Source organism: Ambystoma mexicanum, chromosome 8, assembly GCF_040938575.1.
Source record: "Ambystoma mexicanum isolate Mex_15411 chromosome 8, UKY_AmexF1_1, whole genome shotgun sequence".
NCBI lineage: Eukaryota > Metazoa > Chordata > Amphibia > Caudata > Ambystomatidae > Ambystoma > Ambystoma mexicanum.
This window is the reverse complement of record NC_090929.1, coordinates 1,416,926,585-1,416,948,369: the sequence shown is the minus strand read 5'-3', so window position 1 is coordinate 1,416,948,369 and position 21,785 is coordinate 1,416,926,585. Positions and strand designations below refer to the sequence as shown.

At 46.1% G+C, this 21,785-nt stretch overlaps 1 protein-coding gene across 1 annotated transcript in view; it reads right to left on the bottom strand.

Moving 5' to 3' along the window:
* Positions 1-12,850, bottom strand: part of SFRP5 (secreted frizzled related protein 5) — a 122,794-nt gene extending 109,944 nt beyond the window's left edge. The window contains exon 1 of the mRNA XM_069611553.1: positions 12,045-12,850. Coding sequence (XP_069467654.1) covers positions 12,045-12,567 — 523 coding nt within the window. The 5' untranslated portion in view covers positions 12,568-12,850. The remainder of the gene's footprint in view (positions 1-12,044) is intronic.
* Positions 12,851-21,785: the final 8,935 nt, after the last annotated feature.

Sequence of the window (21,785 nt, the reverse complement as noted above, 5' to 3'; positions counted from 1 at the left end):
AAAGCTGAAGCATCACAGGTTTTGATCCAGGACTTGTTTAGGGGAAACTTAAAATATCAGTGGGGATGAGGGAAACTTAAGATATCAGTCTATGTGCATTTCTGGGCATACATTTGGCAGAAGAATTCGCCAATATTTTTTAAGTAGATTACCAGGAAAGGTACTTTTCAAACGAAAAACGTTCATTTATTGAAAATGGATGATGTCATAGAATGTGTGCAGTTATTTGAAACGCTATCTGGTGTGGTCATTAATGCATTCATTCAGGGAGTGGGATCAATTTGTTTATTGCATTTACACTGCCAGAATATCATGCAACTGAATGATTAGAGGTGTGTAAAGTGGAAACAGGGTTTGCATAATATAAACCTTTATTAGTTGGCAGCAGCACTTAGGAATTTAGGGTTTTTGATAAATTCCAGATGATGGACTTCTGATTTAGAAATAGTACCGGCAGAATGCAAGCAGCTGTTACAAATTGGAGCGGTAGCTTTTCAGAATCATACACATAGTAATCCATTGACAACCATTGTTGAAAATATTATGTTTGCCTCCAGCACAAATAAAGATCATGAACAAGTAATATTCGCCCTTCCGGAAATCCCTCACAATTTGATTGATTAGTGTTGTCCTCATTTCGCTTTGCAGTGCCAATTGTGCTTAGGCATGGTCAAGAAAGAGCGTTTCTAATAATCCATTGTTAAATTTTAAGCTTTAATTGTGCAGCTGTATTTGAGTGGCTGCAGAATATTTATAGTCAGAAACAACAGCGGCCAGAGCTAGATAAAGTGATAGAAGACGAAGCAATGCCTGAGTGGAGTCAAAGGTCAATAGAGAGGGGGTGGGCCAGTCCAAAGAGCTAACAAAAGATAGAGAAGGGGACCGAAGTAAACAGATAAGACAGAAATTCCAAACCACAGAAATAAAGATGCCACATAATGAGGGGATCCAGTCCAATCTACTAGATTAAGGATCAATGGGATACACATATTGTGTAGCTGGAGACCGCATAATCATCTTTTACCTCCGGCCATTCCTTTATTTTGTTTGTTGTAATTGGCTTTTTATCTTCAGCTCTTAGCTGTTAGAACAAAAACAAACATTTGGGGCTGATTCCCAATCGGTTTACTGCTTGTAACTCTGACTTACTTTTGACACACATTGTGAGAAAGACTACTTGCTCTGAGTAAGGAGTTAAAGTAATTATGAGTAACTTCTTTGTGAATCGAATAGTCTCTCTCCAAGAGTAACTGAGAGTTGTTCCTGGGTCTAAACTAGTAAGTAGTTGCTACACCGGACTCACAATAAGGAGATTGGCTAGAGTGGATGCCACAGACATGCCCACCAGAGTAAGTGTGGGGCAGTCTTGGGATAGATCTCTATAATGCCATACTTTTGTGATTCATTTCACTGCAGTGTAACTGACTGTGCCTCCCCCTGAGGTGGCAGTGCATACCTCAGGGAACCCTTCATGAAAACAAAACAAGCAAGACAAACAAATAGCTTTCCAGGTGCTTCTACAAAGCAAACAAGTACAGAGTGGCCTGAAAAAACAAAACCATGGGCCCCAGCATGAATGACCAGACTGCATTAAACCTGCAATCACAGTATGATTCACAAACAATAAACAATTAGCAAACTCAAATTTGGGAAGGCATTGCCACGTAAGGGATCCAAAGCTTGCTTATCCCCTCCTCCAGTGTTCTTTTTTAAAGGAAGCAATCAACTATGAGAGAAGGAAGAGCAGACATGAAATCAGGGGCTTCAAAGATGAGGGAGTCGATGGAAAATCTCTAGTAATAGGAGTTGAAGGCTGACAAATGATGCCAGTGAAGCCGAAAGGAATGTTGGCCAGCTGAACAGAAATTGTTCCTTCCTGTTGGGAGTGGCTCTTCTTGAAATGCCACTCAGCGCTGCTAGCCCTGGAGGGGAACTGCCCTATGACCTGCAAGGGGCCGTGCCACTAGGTGGAACATCTTGGCATCATCTGTAAACCTCTGTTTCTGACTAGTAGAAGGTGCCACAGCAACTCTCTTACAAACACCAGCATGATGGCACTCTAACCTGTCAGGAGTCTCCAGTAATGCAGCGAATTGGAGTCATGAGGAGGTACGGTCTTCCCATACGGAAGGTCTATCTGGGTCAAGGATTCTTAAATCTTCACAGACATTCAAAACATGAGGCACTCAGACCACACAGAACCAGTCACGTTGTGTAACAGTGTTTGTGCCAAAATGCACAGTGACCCGTAGAGGGTCTACAGCAATGGAAAAAAAAACACCTCAGGAGAGCTGGCTCTGCAGGTCCAAAGAGACTTCTGGCGTGTATGAGTAGGTCCCCGAAAGGATACTTTGATGACGAGCCACCAACTGTAGCATAAAAACTCTTACTGGAATTGCAGCCGCTAAAGTTAGGTTTGCTCACTGCAATCTCCCACCATGAGCACCCTATCCTCCTCAAACCCAAACGTTCTACCCCACAAATAGGGAACAGCTGCCCTCCAATGCAGGTGGCAGAGACAGGCGAAATGCAGTACAGGAATGGGCCACTCTCAAAAGTCATGTTCCTATGAATCACTCGGAAGCTTGGCGGTGGCTATTTTCGACTACAAAATTGTCGGTACAAATTGCCATTGTTCAATTTTTGGATGAATTATTTAAATCCGAAGTCTGTTGAATAATATCAATGAAACATAGAGATTGATGCCGAACGGTAAAGTTACTATATTATGGTGTATATATGATGTGCTAAGCTCAAATTTGATATATGAATTTATCAGAAAATCAAAGCAAAAGAATATTATCAATTCTCTATAACGTGTAGATATATTGGTTTTAAGATGTGTAAGAATATGCAAAATGTAATGATGATATCTGATTTTATTGTAATATTTAAGGTTCAATGAATTGAACTAACCAAATTAAAAAAAAAAATCAAAGTCATGTTATTCAAATAGTATATCATGAATTCAGTTCATATTAAAATATCTATTTCACAGTATGCACTATATACATTCTGTTCTGCCAGTTCCAGCACAACCTGCCGGAAATATCTCTCATTGCAAGTCTGCTTTCAATTGTTGTATGGATACAGGTTAGCAGTGACAACGCTCAAACATTCTGTAGCGCTTTTGCCTGACAAAGCGTTATTTAAATCAGGGAACGCCCTTTGGCCTTTGACATTTTGTGAAAGAGAATGCCCCGCATTGCTTGCACGTCCTATCTTCTTGTGTGGGATTACACACGTCCTTTTTATGGCCTAGATCTGGGTATGTTTAGCTATTAAGGTTCGTTCAACCCACAGGACACTACATCTGCTATATTAAACGAAATATAACATTAGAACTCACTGGGGGGTCATTGTCAATCTGGTGGAGGGGCACAGCCAGGTGTAAAAACAATGTGTTAAGGTATTTAGGCATTGCTATGCCACTTGCTTAGAGTTTCCAAGGGTTTTAAGGATGGAGTAGGAGACGGTAGGGAATTAGGGAAATACTTTTCCGCTTCGTACTTGCACACAGCGCGTGCAGAACCCCTCCATTTAACTCCAGTACTTCATTCTTAAGCTGGTGTAAAACTAGTGGATGCCAATGAAATCCGCCTGCAATTTGCACTTGCTAAAAGCAGATAGATTTGGTAAGAATCCATTGTAAACACCATCTGCAAAGCAAAACTTGCAGACAGGATATGCTTTATTTTTTTTTACAAAATGGACAGTAAAATGGAAGAGTAATCGTGATTTTGACCGTTTTTTCTCTTCCATTTTCCACTCCGTTTTGTAAATGTGGAAAAGTGCGTGCAGGCGCCCCGTCAGCACCTAAGTGCAAAATGCGGTGGTACCCTGCATGCAATTACCATTTTCTCAAATACCGATTACATATCATACACATTCATAACGTGTGTGTGTGTGTGTGTGTTCGTGCACACGCATTACCAAGGGCTCCATCAGACTCATATTCTAATATTACACTTTAGAATAACTATTCATTTACAAAGACTCTTCATGTGAATGTCGTGCAGAAAATCTAAACTCTGGTGGCATTTTGTTCTGTGAAGCGGAAGTGGAACGACCTACCTAGAAGCAAACACGTGTTTCCTCCGGTCTATCCATTGACCTGTGCTTTGTCACAATGTCGCGCAGAAAATAAGAAAGAAACTGTAGGCTACATATGGGGCCAGCAAGCGCCATGGAGTGATTTGGCATATCACAAAGCAAGTCACTGATATGTTTTAATTGGCTATTTATAACGCCCGTAATACCCAGAGGTTTCTAAGCGTGGACCCGGGGATCGAACCTGTGGTGCTCTGCGTCGTCAAGAGGAGCGCGTTGCCCCTGAGATATCCCGACACAAGTTAACATGTTGACAAGTTTTCTACAGTACTCGATGAAATGACTCAAAGTATTGGCATGCTTTTTTATGCAATTCCTCTGGCAGTGTCTCTTCCGGAGAAAAGCCCACATGGAAGATGTTCTCTGCCAAAGGGAATGTAACGTATAAGTCCAGTTATAAAAACAAAAGCTGCCTAAACTCTAGATCTTTGTGTATTATGAAGCATTTTGATTTGCTATATTCAAACAGGTTGATGGCTGACATTCATGTATACACATATTTGATAGAAAACAGTCTGCTTTTTTTAATGGATGTTTCGACTGTTTCTTTTTCAGTAAATATGAGATCTTCGAAGACACAGAGAAGGTTATGTTTTTACATACGTGTTTTAACCATAATTAATTTTTGGGAGTGGCCATTAAAGACGCACTGATGAACATCATTAGACATGTATTTTAAGCAGTGAGCCAGTCCGTTGAGCTTCGGCCAGAAATTATTGAAATAAAAACGGGCATTGAAAGCATAGCCTGTGTTAGACATTATTTTATGTGATTAGGGAAACAAACAAAACATCGGACAGAAATATGGTCGCCAATAAAATCAGCAAAGCTTAATAATGCAATGTGCAAAACAGGATGCAAGAGAAAAGTGCCAGCAATCGGCATCTGCGTGGTTTCTACATCAATACTTGCACATGGTGCAAGAACTTGGTTTAGAGATTCAATAGAACAGAATCCAGCCGACACTGGACGTTCATAGTCCCAGCCTCGGTATTTATTCATATGAAGGCTTCTGCTCTTCAGATAAATAGATATTCGCTGAGAAAGAGAACTAGGCCCACAACCTCCGCATTGTGTTTGAAGCACCAAACACGCGGGACCAACCAAGACAAACATACACCAGAAAATACTCCACAAGCGGCACACACAATAAAAATACCTCCCAGAAAAAAGGAATACTTCAAAGAGTAATACAAAAATAGACACACTTCATCTAAGTGAATACCATATGGAGAACGCAAGTACTTTTACGAAGTTCTTCTAGAATATGTCCTGAAACACTTTTATATGTTACACTCAAAAATCTCTAATGTGGTCTTAGCCTGGCATGCATTTTCAAGCAGCCTGATACTTTTAACGAAAGATCAAAAGACAATTGCTTGCACATACATCTCTCAACTTCCCTCTGACTGTTATTTTGGAAATTAAGATATAGAATGTCCCATATGTGATGTGCACCCACAACAATCTGACCCATCATCAATTTTTTGCAAATACCTGTCAAAATGTTGTAATTTATTTAAGCATAAACAATGCTATAATTACAGTTGTGGGTCATTTTAAAAAAAATATGTATCAGATGTATCTTTCCCTCCTGTTTTTTTATCATTAGGCAGGAGGTTTGCTTTACGCTGTCAGGGATTGTACTGTGTACTTCATCTACTGACCCAGCTCTATTTTCTATATTGTTATTTATTTATTTATTCTATTTTCGCGCTTATATAGCGCACTAAATCCTCGGGCATCAAGCCGCTTTTACAAGGAAATTCTTCAGCAGACTTAAAAATTAGTTTGGGTGTAGAGGGGGTGCCACTGTTGAGTTTATGCAAAGAGTCAGGTTTTCAAGGCTTTGCGGAGGGCCCAGTAGGATTGCTGAAGGTCCAGTTGGATTGTATCATTGCAGTCATGCAAGTTTTTGATTCGGACATTGGCTCCGCTCTGACATTAGTACAGACCTTTCGGGAGTTATGCTATGTCATCTTGCATCGATCCCCATCAGGCAATTGATTATGTTGGTCATAGAATGCACATGTTGGCGTTTGGCCTATCTGTTTCCATCAGGACACCATGCAAGAACTCATGCCAGTCTATAGCCAGATTTTGTGTGTTTTTACTGTATATGCTATTTTGGCTTCAATGGATCGTTTACATTTTCACATTGTTTATCATGCACCCCTAGTTGGGGATTAGGCGAGTGCAAATGTGTTGATCTCATTTAGGTCATATAATGCTTTTAATTCCACACTACCATTTAGGGTTTGTATGGTGGTACTTTTGATTTTCTAACATTGTGATGCATCTTTGTTCAAACTATGTGAATTGCTATCTGACATTTACTGATAGTTATTGGTATTTATTGATTTTCATTGATATGTATTTGCACACTGCACTTTATAGAGATGTTTCTCAGTACTTTTCAATGTGAAAACACGTTATAAGATGCCCGCCATAATTAACATTCTTCCACTCAATGTCACTACCGTAGAGTTGCCTTGCATGACTATAGGTATTCAGACTTCTTTATTTCTATGTGTGATCAAGCACCCTGTGCGGGTGCGAAACACATAGCTTTTCTTCGTTCTTGTGGTTTTCAGGACATTGTTCCAATTAAACATATTTTTTTATCTGACCTCATTTAGCATTTGATATGATACATTTTTGACTGTCGCATGCATTGTGTGACCCGGCTTTTTGGTGCTTTTCTTGGAACTTATATATAGTATAGTGCGGTAGTGCGGCAGACGCCGCGCTATAGTTAGGTCGAGTATCAAGCTCCATAGGAAACCCGAAAATTGAATTGCTAATACCTTTTGACTTGCATGACGGATGCGGCTGATATTTTAAGAAAGCAAAAAAACAATGTTTACGACCTACTCCCATTCATTTTCCAGATTTCTGTGCAACGCACAGCACAAACCGCTAGGACAGAATTTGAACAGGAATTGGGCACAAAGTGTTTATTTGATTTAAGGGAGAGGTCTGGGGTTATAACGTCCTGTAGTTTTTAAAAATATTTGACAGCAAAGGTGGTGCCCCTTTCTCTCAAATGTATAGCTACATTTTTCCCATGGTGCTTTGCAACAGAGGAGTTTCAGAAATGAAAAGCTGCTATTTTTCTTTTGTTTGATGGGAGAGATAACTGGGGTTAGTCAAAAACAAAAAGTGGAAAAAATGTCATTTGTCATAGGCTACATGTCCCAACTGGCTGCTGAAATAAGCAAAACAAGCCAATGTCGGCATGATAGCTCAGCAGGGTGTTGCATTATAGTGTTCCCGACATGATTCCCGGTTGGGCGCCGTAAAAAACGAAAGTGCCCCTTGCCTGCCATCCAGAAACAGTGCTCTGGATGTTGAAAAGTAGCCAACGATGGCTTCCTTTTTGCCAAAAGTAGAGGAACATCACACCCTTTACTTCCCACCCACTTCAACCTCAGAACCTCAGGCTCCATCTCAACCTGTTGGAATATATTGTCCTGCAGAAATCCTACAGTGCAAAAATGCACAAATGATAAAGCTTGACGTTCATGACATGTCTAGCGGGTGCTAGCAGGGCAAAGAGTGGACATTTATTTTACATAGCGTGCTAATATGCGTGGTGATTTTCTCAAGTTTCCTCTAAAATGTTCAGAGACCTTAAACCGACAAACCGCTCCCATAGAGAGAAGTTTTCAGAAAATGAATCCCATCGAAAGTACAACCTGGAAGTGCAACAAGGCCAACTCCAAGCACTGGGGTTCCTGACTGCTTCACTGAACTTGTTGGGATGGGAAGCCATCAAAGCTGATGGCCAATACCGTAGAGGCCAGCCCAAGTTTTTGGAAGTAAGAATACATCAACATTCGGGGAGTGAGCGACTTGAACATTATAAGTATGGAAGTCAACTGTTATTTTTAGATGTTTATTTAGATATTAAAACAAACTTTTCAAATCAAGACATAAGGTAAATATAACAAAAACTTAAAGTTTACAAAGAGTGGGAGGAACATAGTTGAAGTCCTCTTGCTATATACAACTACACATGAAAACACAGAAGTATTATTCATTTCCTGTAACCTTATGTATCTATTCTCGTTGGGTCTCTGCCACTTGTAAGGGGACAGTACTATCCCCTTTCTAAAGAGTGCATCACTTTTAAGGGGACAATGTCACAATTTCTCTGCAGGACAGCCTACCTTGTAGTAGGGCTTTACGGCCCCTTCTCTTCAGGGCAACAGCGCATGGATTAGGGTGATGAGTTGCCTTTTGTGCCGATATGAATTACTTCTCAATATAGAACCACTTTCCCCATTTTTGAGAGACACATTTTCACCGAACACAGAAATCGATACTGTACAGTACTGCATAAATTGCACTGGGCAATACCGCCCATCACTGCAGGACTGCTTCAATTATAAGACAGGTAAGGTGACAGTACAGAGGCGTCGTGGCAGGACTGCATCCTTTGTACAGGGACAGCACGGTCCGGCTCTGAAGGGATGAATAGCTCAGCTGCAACGTGCTCGCCTTGGAAGCAAAACGACACGGAGCAGGACAGGTTTGATCCCTGGGTCCGCGCTTAGAAACCTCTGGGTATTACGTGCATTATAAATAACCTATCATATCATGTACAGTACAGAGGCGTCGTGGCAGGACTGCATCCTTTTTACGGGGACTGTACTGCTCCCACTCTGAAGGAATGTTTCACCTGTTAGGGTTCAGTACCATGGCTTTCTGGCAGGACTGCATCATTTGTAAATGCACAGTACTGCCCCGTCACTGCAGGACTGCTTCAATTACAAGACGTGTAAGGGAACAGTACAGAGGCTACATGGCAGGACTGTATCCTTTGTACAGGGACAGTACTGCCCCGGCTCTGAAGGGGTGCTGCAACTGTTAGGGTACAGTTCTGGCAGGACTGCATCATTTGTAAAGGCACAGTACTGTCCCTCCTCGGCAGGAATGCTTCAATTGTAAGATTTGTAAGGGGGCAGTACTGTGGCTTCCTGGCAGGACTGCATGTGCAAAGGAACAATACTGCCCCCTCTCTGAAGGAGTAGTGCACTCGTTAGGGTACAGTACTGGAGTTTCCTGGCGGGACTGCATCATTTGTAAAGGCACAGTACTGTCCCTTCTCGGCAGGAATGCTTCAATTGTAAGAATTGTAAGGGGGCAGTACTGCCCCTCTCTGAAGGAATACTACACTCTTTAGGGTACAGTACTGGAAATTCCTGGCGGGACTGCTTCAATTGTAAGGGGACATTATTGTCTCCTCTCTGCAGAAATGCAATACTCAGAAGAGGACATGATTACGGCGTCTCTGCATCGCTGTCAATAGGACAGCATTGTCTGCTCTCTGCAGGACTGGACTTTTTTTTTTAACGAATGCAACAAGGTGCGTTTTGTGCAGATTTACATTCCTTTTACTATAGCAACAGGTCCTCCTTTCTACAGCTTTGAATCACTTTAAATAGGAGAGTACACATGTATAATTTGCAAGACTGCATTTAAATAGATCAATGTCCCTTCTCTGTCAGACAGCGCTGTGTGCATCCTTGCAGTACTCCCACCAACCGCTACGCGGCTATATTTTAGTTTCTGGAATAACTGAATATGTTATATATATAATATATGTGGAATTCTATTATCATTTTATTTGAAATTATTCAAAAGTCCCTTACGAGGCCTCGGAGACAGTGCGCAAATGGGCCAGCAGACGTGTCCCTTGCGTTGATCTCAAACCCATTTGAAGGAACCCGCGTTATTGAAATGTGTGTGACCCTCGCCTGAATTGGGAACAAAGCTCGCCTTGCCGGAATGCTGGCGCCTTCCTGGCCTCGCTGTCACCTGTCCGCCACGGCCCATTTTATCTAATCACGCCCTCAACACTCCAACCATCAGAGCTCTAGACTGGCTACCCCTCCAGGGCTCGGCTGGCCCCAAACATCCTGCAACAGATACAAGGCAATGAGGGGGGTCCACCCTACCTGCACAACACCCTCAACATCTCTGGCGGCCTCTGCAGACGGAGACTTTCACAAGGCTGGAGCGTATGAGATACAAGAAGAAAGCCACAGATTGCGAATGCTCGAAGTGAGCAGCAAAGGTCGGGAGCAGTGTTCCACTGCTTCTATGTATTGCTGGTAATAGCTCCACTACTTTCTGCAACCATTTTCACCATCCGGAAGTGTTCTCTGTGAAGTTAAAGCTCACTTCTCCACTTTACCACCAGTATTTCAGTTACAGCTCAACTGAAATCTACTTCAACTCAACTAGCTGTCAACCAGCATGACTGCAACCCTTGAAAAATGTGTTGCACGTTGCTCCCTCCCCCGCCTGAGTCACAGTTCCACTACTTGTTTGTAGATGACTGCAACATGACTCTCGAAAAAACACGCCACCCTCATGAGATTGCCCTGTGCCTTCTGCACTTCAGCAGGGAATGCAAGACTCTACTCCTCAATGAACACCTTGCTGCTCGAGATTCCGTGAGAGGCCCTGTTCTGGCTTTCAGCCCTCTCTCCCTGCTCCCCGTTTCTCTGTCTCTCTCTTCATTCTGCTTCTTTTGGTACAACACTCCTTTGTTTTAGCTCGGTTAACACAATTTACATTCCATAAAGGCAAGTACTCAGACAGACAGACAGACAGACAGACAGACAGACAGACAGACAGACAGACAGACAGATAGATAGATAGATAGATAGATAGATAGATAGATAGATAGATAGATAGATAGATAGATAGATAAATAGATAGATTGATTGATAGCTAGACAGATTGATTGATTGATAGCTAGACAGATTGATTGATTGATTGATTGATTGATTGATTGATTGATTGATTGATAGCTAGCTAGATAGATAGATAGACAGATAGACAAATAGATAGATAGACAAATTGATTGATTAATTGATTGATTGATTGCTAGACAAATAGATTGATTGATTGACAAATAGATATATAGATAGACACAGATTGATTGATTGATTGATTGATAGACAAATAGATTGATTGATAGCTAGACAAATAGATAGATAGATAGATAGATAGATAGATAGATAGAGATAGATATGTCATAAGGGAAGCAGCTTTCGTGGTAGAGAATATTGATAGTTTTCCTGATTTAAAACCACATGTTCTGGTGAATGCCCTGGACGGTGCCAGACCGTGTGAAGACAGGTGTGCCCCCACCGCACAGGCCCTGGGCAGATTGAACAAAGTTCTGGGGAGGTCCCAAGTTTGATCGGTGTTCGCGACTGCAAAGCATGTGACAGCCGTGCGGTCATTGGCGATAGCACACACCTCAATTCGAATCCTCTCCGCAGTTGTATCACAGATATCATTACACCCAACCCAGTGCTACTCAGTTCAGTCTCTAAACAATGTAAAAATGAACTTATCCCACGGCACTTCCTATGCAACAGGCGCCCAACTCACTGAGCTGATCTAAGGACCACTCTGTAATACGTGTTGCATCGCAGCCTGTGTCTCATTTGATTCCAGACCACTCACTCATCCATTCATATCCGCAGCGTAGTTGTTTGTTTGCTCGCCGATAACATAGTTTCATGTGCCTGCAACAGCAAAGCGCCTGACCAGGGTTATGACTGAGGTTTAAAAATATATGAAAACTCCCGTAAATTGAACTTGCAAATAACACTCTTTGGATAAATAGGCGTATCAATGAACCGAGGGTCGGATAGCCCTGTGCGGCAAGCACTCACTGATGAGATGCTTGCCCAAGCAGCACGCCAGCAGATAGTATCCAGCCGAACCGGCTCAGCCTCTCATCCTTCAGAGGCCATGCAGTTGGTGAACACCTGTTATTTACGGCGCTTGGACACGGCACCGAAGTATTTGCAGACATTGGAGCTTCCCCGCAGCGTGAAGCTTAATGTGTGAGGCACTGGTGCGGTGTAGGTGTGGTGTGCAGGTGCGTTGAACAGGCGTCTCCTTACCTGGGGGCTGGGTGACTTGCTTGCTGCCGAACTGCACGGCGATGCACAGGTCGTTGTCGAGCGGGAACTTGCCGCAGCTCAGCATCTCGGGCCACGGGAAGCCGTAGGACTCCATGACGGGCGCGCAGCTGTCGCGCACCACCTCGCACAGCGAGCGGCACGGGTAGATGGGCCGCTCCAGGCAGACTGGCGCGAAGAGCGAGCACAGGAAGACCTGCGTGTCCGTGTGGCAGCGCTTGGCCAGCAGCGGCACCCAGCTGCCCGCCTGCTGCTTCACCTCGGGCAGGCTCTCGTGCTCCAGCAGGTTGGGCAGCCGCATCTTCTTGTAGCCCACGTTGTGGCAGAGCTGCAGGTCGGACGGGATGTCCACGCACTGGCTCTGCTTGGTGTAGAAGCGGCCGTTCTGGAAGGAGTCCAGCTGCCAGGTGTAATAGTCATACTCCTCCGCCGAAGCCCCCAGCAGGAGCCCCAGGAGCAGGGGCACAGGGTGCAGCCAGGCCAGGGTGGTCCAGGTGCGCTGCATGGCTCCAACCCCGCGTGGAAGGCTGTCCGGCAACCTCCACCTGCTCCAGGAGGATGCTGACACGGGCCGCTGCAATCCCGCTCTGTTCGTCCTCAGAGGAGGAAGCACGAGCAGGTACCGCACGCTGCTTCCCAAAGCAGCGTCTGCAGAGGCGCCCCCTTCCCTTGCTCCGCTCTCCTCTTTCTGGCAGAAGGCTGCACGCGGGAGGCTGCGTGCTGCGCCGGCGCTGCCAAAGTCTGTGCTGTTTGCCGCAATTCCAGGCGCCTTGACCCGTCCAGGGAATCTTAGCGCCACCCACCTCGAATTTTGCAAATAAATAGCCCTCGGGGATTAGCCGACAGCCAATCTGCACTGGGCAAGCCTCCTGCTGCCTGGGCTCTGTGATGTGACAGGTCGGCGCGTCCGCAGAACCCAGTCCTCTCCCGGTGCAGTGCAATGCACAGTAGCACAGTGGCGGCTCACACTGAGTACACCTGTCCATGCACTCCGATCCACTTCCAATCCACATTCCGATAACTTTGTGTGTTTGCCTTCTTCGTTGCGGTTTCTGTCTGTTTCGACTGCTTTTGGGTAACTTCTAGATTTTCATAATTCTATGCTCAAAACCACTCCACAACCTCCTGTGGGGGGCTGGGGGTGGGGGAGAGGGGGTTAGATTACTGTGAGCGGTTTTGTTCGTGGATGTGCGATAAACGTGTGCGTTTACAGGTGCGGTGCACGGACACCTCTTTCTGCCTTCACTTGCTGTTCGGGCGACTCACCTCGATAAGCATGGGCGTAATTTTAGGGTGCAGGGGTGTTTGTCCCCCCAACTTTCATGGCACACTATTTTCTCCCCATTCATTTTGCTGGGGCACCTTTTCTTCAGATATCATATTCCCCTCCCCCCTCCCCCAACATTTTCTGCAAAGTTACTCCATTGTGGATAAGGACGGCAGGTGCAGAGCCGGTGCGTGGCCCTGAGACACTTAGGACACACAGAAGCTGGCTTCTCCGGCACCAGCAGTTTGAGTCTCGGAATCTAAGCTTCGATTTTGTACAGTATGTGTTTTTAATCTTTGGCTCGCTGTCCGATGAAACATTACTAATTCTTAGTACCTGTGGACTTTCCGTAGCATTTCCGTGCGCGTCCACAAAATCGTGTGGAAACCAAGAGGCGTGTTATATTGAATGCAATTGTCCTCTCCACAATGCGTGTTGCTCGGAGGGCTGAGTAGGCACCTGCTTCAGGGCACTGTATGCTATCTGCAACAATACCCACCCCACAAGTCCGCGGACCCACAGTTATACTAGCCGTGGTACATCGTTCCTTTTGATGTCGGAGCTACACTGTGACCCGATGCCACTTTTCTGCGGACATTCTAACGAGAAAACGCACCCTTTGGTAATGAACCAACAAAATAATACACATTGTTCACACGTATTCGCTCTGATAGGCAAAAAGATCGCGGTAACGACATGATTGAACAATCCACATTCGTGCGCAGAATGCAGCACTTGTTGGTTTTCTTGTGCGCCACTGGCTGCCTTCCGATGGGGGCGCAAGAGGTTCCCGGAGCACGAATGAACGTTCCACGTGGGAAAGGCAACTTCTCAGTGCCAATTGGTTAATGAAGTGCTAAACGGTCCTACCTGGCCCCCGTCTTGTCGCCGGGGTCACTCAACTTTGGCCACGACTAACTTTTCAGGCCAATATCTGTTTGCATTCTGGGACCTGTAGTTCATTGTTCACAGTATAAATAATGGCCTACCAGTTCCACCACTGGCATTGCTGTTTGCGATACGTCAGAGCTGACAAAGGACCCCAAACGCGACAACGTGCCTCTTGGGACCTCTGGTAACATTAGAAGTGCAAGGTTCAGTGTGATTGCAAAACGTAACCACAGGGGCCGCAGTAACTGGGGGAGCAGAACGCGCTGAACCGAACTGCACGTGAAGCTCTTTCTGGGTCCCCCGTGACACGGGCAGGACACGGCTAAGAGAGAGTCCCAACGCTGTGCCGCAGTTAGTAGACTCTTGGAAGCCGAGTTGGCAGGAGCCGGTTGCAGCTGAAGGGAAGCTCCCACCAGAGCCCCCGCAGACAGCTGCCGCGAGAAGATGGATGCTTTACACGCCCCAGCTGGCCTGGCTGGCCAGACCTGTGTCCAGAAACCATTAGCACGTTAGCGTGTGTAAGGCAAAGATTTATAGAGCACGCAACCGAAATATGCATCTTTGACGAAGTTTTAACGAAGGCCTACACACATCTTGGAAGCTGTGAAAATTTAAAGCACCAAGCTGCCGATTCGTCTCCTCCAGCAGGTGTCACTGATTGGAAAACAGGCTACCACGTGTTCATTCCAAGGCAGGTGGGAAGATTATGAAGAACAATTCAACATTAGTTACATAACTGGAGCCAAGCCAAACAGTACACAATGCTGACAGTAAATACTCATCTGTAACTTCTTCTTGGCTGCTTAGAATTCGGGCTATAACATTCCTACTGGAGGCTGGCAATGCCCCTGGGGGCCGGGAAACTGGCCCTGTGGCTAGGGAGCAGATTGGGCAATGAGTGGCAGGTACTCTGAGAAGGATGGGGCCCTATCTGTGTTAGCATGCAGAATGTCAGGATGACGTCACCGCACCAGCATAATCAAAGAAGGAATAATTATTATTATTATGGTATTTATTGAGCGCGAACCTAGCTTCGAGACGCACCGGAACGCTTTACAGAGGTATACACCAATACAGATACATAACAGAGCTCTTTACAGAAGTGTAAAACATTACAGATGCATAACAGCGCTTTTCAGTGCTAACAACAGAAGAGATATACAACAGGCGGTAGGATACAGAGGGGCACAGAGGATGGGTACAGCTGTACTGGGTGGTGGGGTGGAGAGGGGCTGGGGTCGTCTAGCGAGTCAGGTGGTGCAAGGGGTGACGTGACGGCCTAGGTGTTGAGGAGAGACTCCTTGAAGAGGTGGGAATTGAGTTCCTTTCTGAATTGTAGGAGCGTGGGGGCAGGTTTGATGCCGGCATGGAGGAGGTTCCATAGTCTTGGGACGTAGGCAGAGAAGGCTTGTTTTCTGGTCCTTTCCTTTTTGCAGCAGCAGATTTCAAGTCTGCACTTGTCCTGGCTTGTGGTGGCGCACTGTCCACCGGAGATGCAGAGTTTCTCTGCGAGGAAGCAGGGTGACTTGAAGACGACTGACTTATAGATGATGCAGCAAGACTTGAAGGCGATTCGTAGATGCAGTTGGAGTCAGTGAAGGTTGATGATGGCCAGGGTGATGTGGTCCTATCTGCATAGACCCTTGATGAGGTGTGCGGCCGTATGTAGGACACTTCTCAGGGACACAAGGTGGGATAACAGGAGGCCTTTCAGGAGGGCATTGCCTATCCAGGTGGAATAGATGTGAGGAATACGACCATCCGCACAGGGAGTGCGAATTCACCTGGGCTTTTTTTGAATTTTGGAAATGAAAATTAATGATGGGAGATCAAACTCTGAAAATGTGTGGGGCCATTCCGCACACATTTTCCCTGCTCACCACACAACAAACGCATAGTCCAGTGTACTCCGAGAGGACACAGCCTACAGGCGCCGTCCTTCCCTGTCATGTTCAGCTGCAATGTGACAGCCACGGGTACATCAAAAGTATCTCAGAGGGGGAAGGCGACACCTACCTCTGGCCATGGACAGCCTAATTAAAATATCAAAGGCTCCATGGATCTGCCTCGCTATTGTCTAAATCTGCTGGTGGCAGCACACACTGATAAATGTTGATTAAAACAGCCTGCGACAGGCTTGCTAACAGAACAGACAAATGGAAGGCAGGACTAAAACCCCTTGGATATGCAATGTGTCAACTTGAAGCTAGCTCCCACCCCTCTATATGAAAGGCAGTGAATGGCTTGTCTGGGTCCACTATTTACTGTAGGCAATCCCTGCAAAGAGGACTCCTTTCAGAGGGAACAAGTATTCGATTTAAGGAAGACAGGAAGTCTGTTCTCGCCACAAACATCAACGGAGACCAACAGCCCTTTCTAAAGCAAAGTGCTTCACATGCAGGGAGTTGCCAGAGGAACACAGGAGTCTAGAAGGGGAGTATTTGATGAGGAAGCGTTGAAGATAGAGTGGTACCCAGCCCCAGGTAGCCCTTTGGATGATACAGAGGGATTACAACGTAATCCATGTTGAGACTATGAGCCAGTGAAGGCTTTGTAGGGCAGGAGAGATGCGGACCGTGGGCCTGAGGCCAAGGATAAGTCTTGCTGCCCTATTCTGGGTAAGCTGGAGGGGTTGCAGGGTGGACCAAGGAAGAATAAGGAGGCGGTTGTTGCAGTAGTGTAGGCAGGAGAGAATCAGAGCACAGGTAACATAGAGTCTCTGGGGGAAGGTGTGGAAGGGTACAGTTACTTTGAGAAGGAAGAACTGAAAGTGGGCCTTCTTGTCAATGAATGTCCAGAAAATGAGGGATGAAGCAAAGGGTGGAGTCGAAGATGACTCCAAGATGCCTGGCTTTCAAGGAGGGGGCAGGGTGAATGGAAGAAGTAGGCTGCAGGGGATCCAATAGGGAGACTCTCAGTTTGGATGGCGTGCAAGCCAAGGGCATTTGCAGTGCACCAGGCCAGGATGGAGGAGATAGAGTCAGGGTGAATGAAGTGTAAGTGTGTCAGTAGGAACATTTCTGAAGAGTTGTGTGTCGTCATCATAGCACTGGAATTTGTGGGAGAATGAGGCAATGGAGGGTTGCAGCATAGAAATGTATATGTTAAAGACGCATGGCAAAAGAATGGAGACCTGGGGGATGCCACAGGTGGAGGAAGATGTAGGGGAGGAGAAAGGGCAGGAAGCTTGGAATCCACACTGGCGTACATGTACACAGCCAACAAGTACATTATGGGCGTTCATTTGGAGGAGGGCCAACTCCTCAAGCAGCTCCCCAGGAAGGGGGTGGTTGAAATGGGGCAGTAGTTGGCTGGGCAGGAAGGCTAAGCAGGTGGTATTCTAAGGACAGGGGACACAAGGGAGTGCTTGACGGAGGATGGAAATGAAACACCAGCAAAGGAGTGGTTGCAGAGATCAGCAAGAGCAGAGGCCAAAGAGGAGATGTTGCCCTTCATGGTTCTGGATGAGCATGGGGCAACCTGTTTGGAAGAGACCTTCATGGAGTTGACAACTCTGGTGGCTTCTTCAGGGGAGACAGGAGTGAAGGAGGGGAAGGAGGAGGGTGAGTGGTAGGGGGGCAGAGGGAGGAGCATTGTGTTGGATGAGCCTGTCACAAGGATGTTCCGTATGTCCTGTTTTTAAAAAAAAAATAACTGAGATGCAAGTGCATTACAAAGGCACTGTGAAGGAGTAGGGGCAGATGACACAGCAGACGGTTTAGCAAGTTGGCAGCACATTTTGTAGAGTGCAGCCGTAATCCAAACCACAAGAATGCAAGTACACAAATTCTCACCTCTTGCACTTCCGGCAAGACCATGCTTGACACATAAATTCACAGAGGCCGATGTCACAATGAAATGCTGGCCACCGAGGGAACTGCCATGTAACACATAAGCAGTCAACACAAAGCAATGGGATACAGCAAGCACAGATAAATGCATGCTAAATGTAGGATACAAACAAAAAGAGCATGGTCAATGCAGACTTCATTATCACAGCATACAATTGGTCACATACTGCATTCAATAGAATGCAGCAGTACCATAACCCAGCTGAGGTCAACTTGAAGCTGCAAACACCATGGTGCAGCATGCATGGTACATGCATGAGAAAGCACCAACACCACTAACCCTAATGTGGTGGTGCACACCATAGCATTCCGAAAAAGTGCCTAAATACCCACATGTTTGGGGCTTTCAACTGGTGCTGCACACCGTAATGGTTGATTCATAATCAAGACAGCCCTAATGTGCCGTTGATCCATACCCCACAAACATTGCAAGGGATGTGAAGTGTCACTCATTACACATACTCAAATCGCCATGCCACACACACAAGCACAACTAGCAACACCTGTCACAGGCCGCAAACAGCCGGCTATGCAACCCACCCATGAAAGGCCCACACAGTTTAAACGCCCATAGTTTAGAATATGAAACCACTGGCCCCACCAATCCATCGTTGAAACAACACCATGCCCATACCCATCATCAGAAGCACACCCTCGGAAACATGCAACCATGAAGAAGAACTGGTGCATCACAAGACAAGTCACTCCCAAGTGAACACAAACAGTAGTAGACTGCCATGCAAACACCACACAAGAATCTGCGAATGCACTTCACTTACCTGTACAGGGTACCCACCTGCCTTGCATACTATGCACACAATTCGGAGATGCTTCCCTTAAATGCAATCATATGCATAGTAGCAACAGAAACAACATGCACATCCATGACATCACATGATTTGATACGGAAAATATGCAGAGATCACCTACTGCAGGAGCATCACAGGGTGTAAGAGGGTAACAGGACATAGATTGTGATCAGCCCATGAGTGCAGCGTACCACAATAGAGAGAGGGAGAGAGAGTGCCGACACTGAGAGGGAAGCCCAACGAAATGCAACATCAAGGAGTACACTGCCTGGATTGGAGATGGAAAATGACATGCTCTACACCACAGATGAATTCACCAAGGTAGGTAACACAGTGACATGAGCACCACTTAAATAACCATACTGGCATGTTAGCATGCAAAGCACATATAAGTTAAGTAACACATGCAGCAAACATGCAGACCAATCACGCATGCTCAACATGCAAAACAGTGCTCATGCATACCCGCTGACTGCACTGGCATGGTGTGAATCATGCATCACCTTCACCTAGAACTACTGTGTCTCCTAATTAGGTACAGGAGGGACAGTGCCTGTTGGAGGGCATGGGGAGCATGGGCATCAAAGGGAGCAGGGTGTCTCCCCCGGGACAGCAGCCACCGCCAGATCATGGATTACTGAAACAACATGGGAGAAGACATTAAAACAGGCACAGTGAAGTACCATTCACACAGCACACATGTGCAACGGAACACAGAAACCATATTTATCTTTAAATGCCATCTTGTGCACCACCATGCAAACATGCAATTTGACCGCACTATGCATGCCTGCATGTCCATCACTGCAAACATCATGATCTTGAGATGTTAACAGTACACCTCAAGGAAAAAATAAGTAAAATAATTTTTACAAAAATTAGGAAAGGGCAACTCAAAAATAAAATGCCAACATCCGGGCCTGGGGTGAACAAAAGTATCCAAAAACAAAAATAAAATAAAAAAACAAATATCAGAATTGTCCATCATGGACCGGGTGGGTGGGGGTCCACCCTTGAAGGAGTGCAGGGTGCAGGGTGCATGTCAACTTCCACATGGGTGGATGTAAAAAAAAACTCCATGGGCTCACGTACCACACGGATACACTGCTGGCCCCACCATACTGGGTTGAATCAGAAGGTCCTAGTGGTGCTTGAGGCTGACCACGCACTGCCCTGGCCTGGTCCTCAGTGGCAGCAGCCATGTGTGACACTGATAAATGAACCAGCACACAGAGGGCTTGGAGATAACAATAGACAACATCACAATATGCACATCGTTCCACCAATATATCCTGTCTCAATGTTAGCATCTCCTGTTGTAACAGTGGGCCAGCAACTCTTGCCTCAGGGCTTCCCTGTGTGTCCGACCCTCTGCACTCAGGGATGCCTGCAGAGACTTCAGATCTGCCCGTCGGCTCCTGATATTGGCCACCATGTGAAGCCTGTGGGAGCGGCATGTGGACTGCATTACCTGCAGCTGTTGCTCCACCTGTGTTGGTGGTGGGATCATGGAACTGGTCACCCTATCCATGCCCTCAGCCAAACTCTCAAAGGCATCACCCTGTCGGTGTGCAGAATGCAACATCTGCTGTTCCCACTCAGTCTGCCCAGGCTGCACATGTCCCCCACGTGTGCGGGGCACATGCCTGCCTGACCCAGGGGAGCATGGCCTTTACTGTGATTGCACTTTCTCTGGGTGCAGGACTGGAACCCTCCCTTGGATATCTGCCCCAGGACCAGAAACCAATGCATGGCCTTGCATCCGTAACCATCACAGACGGCCCTGACACCACTGACTGGCCTTGTGAAGGCACCTGACCCCCTGCAGACTCAGGCGCACCAACTGCTCCAACAATTGGTGCACTCACCTCCCCCAGCATTGAGGACTGCACATCCGATTCAGCATCAGAGCTACTAGAGTCCAAAGAATCAGAATTGTATGCGGCAAGGCCCAGGATGGTCTGCAGCACCAGTGGATTCTCGCTGCCTGCTCACGTCCTTCACTGGTCAGAACTGCCAGACTCTTCTTCCTCCTCTTACTCCTCCTCCTCTGCATCTGGTGCCTCTTCACCTGCACATGGACATAAAAAGACACGAGGAGTCTGGTGCAACGTGTCTACTGTAAACATGTGTATCAAATTGCTGTCATCCAAAAAAATGCAGGGCATGTCACCATGAGAGAAACAGCATCCATACACTATGTACATGAAGCCATCTGATCATGGCATATGCAGACTGGCAACATCATTCCCTGATCAGGGCCAAGCAGCCAGTGGACACATTGCCAACAAACATGGTCATTTGCAAACACATTATGGCACATGGCAAAGCAAACTATTGACTAATACCAATGAAATGGGCATGGTCATGTGGCTCTGTGACATGTCAACAGGCAGACACACATATTCACATCCACGTCTGCATCTATCACATGCCACACCAGTGTTGACCTGGCACAGGGGCTGCACACAATTGGAACATGCCCTAAGTGTGGACAAAATAAAACAGTACCAGTTGAAGTATGACTCTAAGAGTAACACCTAGCCAAGGTCTGTGAAGTGGAGAGAGTAAGTAAATGGAGTTGGAGATAGGAAGAAGGTACAGTGACCCACAAGAGGGACAGGGGCATGGACCCATGGAGTGTGTGCTAAGTGTGGGAGGGTAAAAGGGATCAGGCCTCACAATTATTTGACTCAGGAGTCTTTGCTATAGCAGCAGCAGGGATGTGCACAATCTAGACATATGCACACTCACTCATGGCATGCCGTGAGGCGTGTTGGTTGTCATCTTGGATGTTCTATGTAGCATGGAAGCACCTACGTACATGTGCGAATAGAGAATCTATACCCTGCAGTGCATGAAGTGTAACTCGTGTTTCAGAAACAAGCACATGTCTAGCAGAGCA